At 46.9% G+C, this 4,602-nt stretch overlaps 1 protein-coding gene across 1 annotated transcript; it reads left to right on the top strand.

The window, feature by feature from the left end:
- Positions 1-2,588: 2,588 nt before the first annotated feature.
- LOC131696200 (uncharacterized) lies at positions 2,589-4,388 on the top strand. The gene is made up of 2 exons (XM_058984743.1): positions 2,589-3,236; positions 3,291-4,388. Exons 1-2 carry the CDS (start codon positions 2,589-2,591, stop codon positions 4,386-4,388), a joined length of 1,746 nt encoding a protein of 581 aa, XP_058840726.1.
- Positions 4,389-4,602: the final 214 nt, after the last annotated feature.

Below are 4,602 nucleotides of genomic sequence, written 5' to 3' on the forward strand. Positions count from 1 at the left end.
GGCTGTGAATCCAGTATTCTGTTTCGGTTTCTCGATAGGAAGTGATGGACATAGATTTTGTTGACCCGAGAATCCTCGCTTCAACACGAATTGATCGGGACTGGGCGCCAGTGTTGGGCGAGGAATCTCTGGTGCATCAAATGAATCGGGTACGTCCATCAAACGCAAATCTTCCAGATCGGTCTGCAGATCCTTCTCGGAAGCACTTTCCTTCTGATGTACTAGTGCCCGAAGTTCATTCACGGATTCACGAAGTGAGACAACTTCTTGAACCGTCTTTCTCAAAACTGACGAAATTGTTGTCAGTGAAGCAATCCCGCCCATTAGCGTTTAGGTAGCTTTTGAAAAAGCATCTGACCCCTGAGACGCTAGGGCTTTATTATCGTCGGATTGCTGTCGCAATTGTCGAATCTCGTCCCTCATCTCGCACAAGACACGCAACAGGTCGTCTCCTACGAGCTGTTTGGAAAGAGATCCTTCGTTATCGGAAGGATTGGATCCCTGTGGAATTGCAGGTACGTCTGTACTCAGCAAATCTCCCAAAATTTCTCCATCCTCCCCTTCTTGGTTGTCGGGAGGAAGTGCTGCCTGTTCGTCACTGAAATGACTGGCATAAACTGCTAGAACTTCCTCCAGCAACCCCGAAATTTCCTGGTTGACCTCCCCTGCCGCATAATTTCGGATAACCTGGAGCCTAGACCCCAAATGAAGCAACCGTGTTCGGTAAATCTCCTTGTTTGAGCACCGGTACTGGAGATCTTCCTTGATTGTTAGTAATTTACCAAGGCAGATCTCCTTTTCTTCACCCACGTCACCCCGGAAATTGCGTACTAATTCCCTCCGAGACGACCGCTCATGCGACAAAATTCCCCGATGACGCCGCTGCCGCTGGACACCAGAAAGATCCGAATCAGGAGAGATAAAAATGCTTCGAGATAGCAACTCAAAATCCAGCTCATCGAAATGCAAATGATCGACGCGCATGAACACACACGCTTGGTTGAATTTCTCCAACGCCATCATAACTTGCGCTATATTGGAAGAAATCACCAAGACACAAAGCATGTAAGTACTGACACGGTATTATTTTCGATTTTTCGCCCACTAACGATTCCCTTAAAATTTCAGGAAATCAAGCTGTTCCAAAAATGTCTCAAACCGGATTGAGAATTCAAGGCGATTGGCCACCGCAACCGAATAATAACAACAACCTTCAAACTACTCGTCCGGCAGACCAAACACAAACAACGCAATCCACAAATTCGGACAAAAAAAGAAAATGCAAAAATCAAAAAACAATACCAAAAATGTAAATAAATAAATAATACGACCGCGGAACAATATTGCGGAAGAAACCTCACCACTGTTCTACGAAAATCCTCTATTTAGTAGAAGCACCCCACACTCCGGAAGAAAAAAATATTTTCCAAAATAGGAAAATATTTTTTTCAGTGTGTTTTGCGCTGTGCGCCAAATGTAAGTAGGGGTTTGCCCACTACTCGGGTTCTGGTTTGCCCGGCGAACCCTTCTTTTCAGGGCGGCCTAGGTGCTCCTACCGGAGTTTCGGATTTTCGTATAATAACAAACAAAAAGGAAAAACAAATAAATTAAATTTTACCGTGTATTATTTCCACCTACTCTCCCTTCACTGTACCCTGCTGCTGCGGGCGGATAGGCGGGCGGTTTCCTCCGACCGGCCGGGACAGCAACGGCCGAGTTCTCCCTATTTACGTTGGCTGCTCCGGCAGCGGTCCTTAACAATTAGCCAGGGAGGTGAGCTTTGCTCCTTTGTCGGAACCTCCCTAGCGACGGTGGTGACGAATCACCGGATTCTTTGCTCCCCGCAAAGAATCCCGGAAGACACCGCAGTGTTCTTCCCAGGGGGAGCCGCTGTCCACCCTGCTTCGCTCTCCTTGGCTATTAGCTGGGAAGGAGAGCAAGGCTCGTTCGGCTTATCCTTCCCAGCGAGGGCGGAATGGTGCGTCTGGATCCTTTACGGTTAGCCGGGGAAGCGAAAGCTCCTTGATAATTAGCTTCCCCCGACGGCGATCCAGCACCACACTTTCTTTAGCACCCGGACCACGGGCCGGCACTTTCGACGGGAATCTACCGTCGCACACGCGCACTTAAAGATTTTACAGTGGCGGGAAACTGTCCCGAAAAAAACACTACAATTTTCTGGACGTCTGATTGTCACCGTGGTCCGTCACTTTCTCCTCTTTTACGATGGCCGCCTTCCGCACTCAACCACACCAAACCAGCACCAAAAACGCACCGCCGCATAGCTGTCATCGCTATAGCACAGCATAGTCAGACCACTTTTGCAGCGAAAGGAGAGCGGTAACCTAACTAAACCCTATGCTATTTATTTATAAATACACAACAAAAATTACTACACCTATCTGGACTAATAACAACGTTCATGGACTATTATTTAAACGAAATTTACATCAAAAACATGAACGAGCATAATGAGCAGCGGTGAGTTATGTTGCAATAACAATATACTCTACGGAGAGAGTACGCACAAATAGGTATATTTCCACCCAGTGCTAAATTGTTACCCTGACGGGTTACACATGATAAACATGCTCACTAGCTTTCTTTCAGAGCGAACGTTCCAGGTAAACGTCGATGGGCATTTATCGCGCAAGCTGCCGCTGGAAAATGGTGTACCACAGGGTTCTGTGCTCTCAGTTACCCTATTCCTCGTAGCAATCCAACCTATCTTCCGGGTGGTTCCGAATACCGTGACAGTGCTATTGTACGCCGACGACATCCTTCTTGTAGTGCGGGGCAAAAAAGAACAACCACTCTATCGGAAACTACAGTCAGCAGTAAAAGCCGTTCATAGATGGGCGAAAAGTGTTGGATTCACGATATCAGCAACAAAATCCAGCATCTTTTACTGTAGCCCGAATGCCCGCCGTGAGCCCACGCAATCCATCAGAATAGATACAGTAGCTATACCGTCACAAAATCAACTGAAAACCCTCGGTATCACTCTCGACAGATCGCTGAACTTCAAAGCGCATTGCAAGCTAACGAAGAAGGCATGTGAATCCAGGCTGCGTATCCTGAAAATGATCGGAGCAAAGCTACCACGTGGTCAACGGACTTCTTTGTTACAAATCGGCTCCGCCATTGTCACTTCGCGACTATTGTATGGGATGGGACTCGTTAGTCGGGGCGGAGATGTCGTCACCAAAACTCTCGCGCCCGCCTACAACAGGATGGTAAGATTTGCATCTGGTGCATTCGTTACAAGTCCGATCTTAGCCTGATCTTAGATGGCCGAAGCAGGCACCTTACCATTTGATCTCCTCGTTCTCCAAAGCATAACCCGATTGTCCATCCGTTTGTTGGAAAAAAGCAGAGATAATGCGGATCTCCCACTAGTACGTCGAGCTTCCGAAGAACTGTCAGAGGTGATCGGAATGCCCTTACCAAATATTTGTACTCGAACGCGACTAGCCACCCGAAAGTGGTACGAGCCCAAGCCCCACGTCGTGTGGGATATCAAAAAAAGTGTGAATGCCGGAGATCCCTCTGAGGTGGTCCGTCCTGTCGTTCAGGAGCTCCTGAATGCTCGCTTCAGCAACTCAACGGTTGTGTATACTGACGGATCGAAAGACGACGACGCAGTAGGCGCGGGAATGTTTGGAGAACATCTCCAGCAGTCGACTGGTCTTCCGCCACAGTGCAGCGTGTTCTCAGCCGAGGCGTTTGCAATTAAAACAGCGGTAACTTCGTACTACACTTCCAACGATCTGCTAATAATGACAGACTCAGACAGTTGTTTATCGGCAATTGAAGCTAGCACGTCCCAGCATCCGTGGATCCAGGAGATTGAAACCATGATACGACATCGTCCAATCAATCTGTGCTGGATTCCAGGACACGCTGGAATTCGCGGGAATGAAGAGGCAGACCGCCTCGCAGGAGAAGCCAGGGGTAATGCCCCTTTGCAAATAGCCATTCCGGGAGCAGACGCCAACAATCAGGCAAAATCAGCTATCCGAAATCACTGGTACCGTCGATGGTCTGCATCCACTGAAGTGAAGCTTCGCGAAATAAAATTCGATACGGTAAAGTGGACTGACCGCGAGAGTTCGGCTGATCAACGAGTGCTCACCCGGTTGCGAATAGGGCATACCCGATTGACGCACGACTTCCTTCTGAAGAGAGAAACCCCACCAGTTTGCGACTGCTGCGGGGTAACCGTAGATGTACGTCATATAATTCTTCAGTGCCGAAAACACGACGATGCTAGAAGGATGCACAACATCGATTCGACCAGCCTGCGAGTGGCTCTAGGCAACGACGGGGACACCGAAGACAAACTGCTAAGCTTCCTCAAGGAAACTAATTTGTACAAACGAATATAAAAATACTGAATTGTAAATTATTATGAGATGTTAATACGAGTATAGAAACCAATTTTCTTCCGACACGAATGCACCCTTAGGTGTAAAGTGTCGTTAATAAACAACAACAACAACAACAACAACAACAACAATTATTATTATTATTATTATTATTATTATTATTATTATTATTATTATTATTATTATTATTATTATTATTATTATTATTATTATT

The sequence above is a fragment of the Topomyia yanbarensis genome, unplaced genomic scaffold, assembly GCF_030247195.1.
Source record: "Topomyia yanbarensis strain Yona2022 unplaced genomic scaffold, ASM3024719v1 HiC_scaffold_908, whole genome shotgun sequence".
NCBI lineage: Eukaryota > Metazoa > Arthropoda > Insecta > Diptera > Culicidae > Topomyia > Topomyia yanbarensis.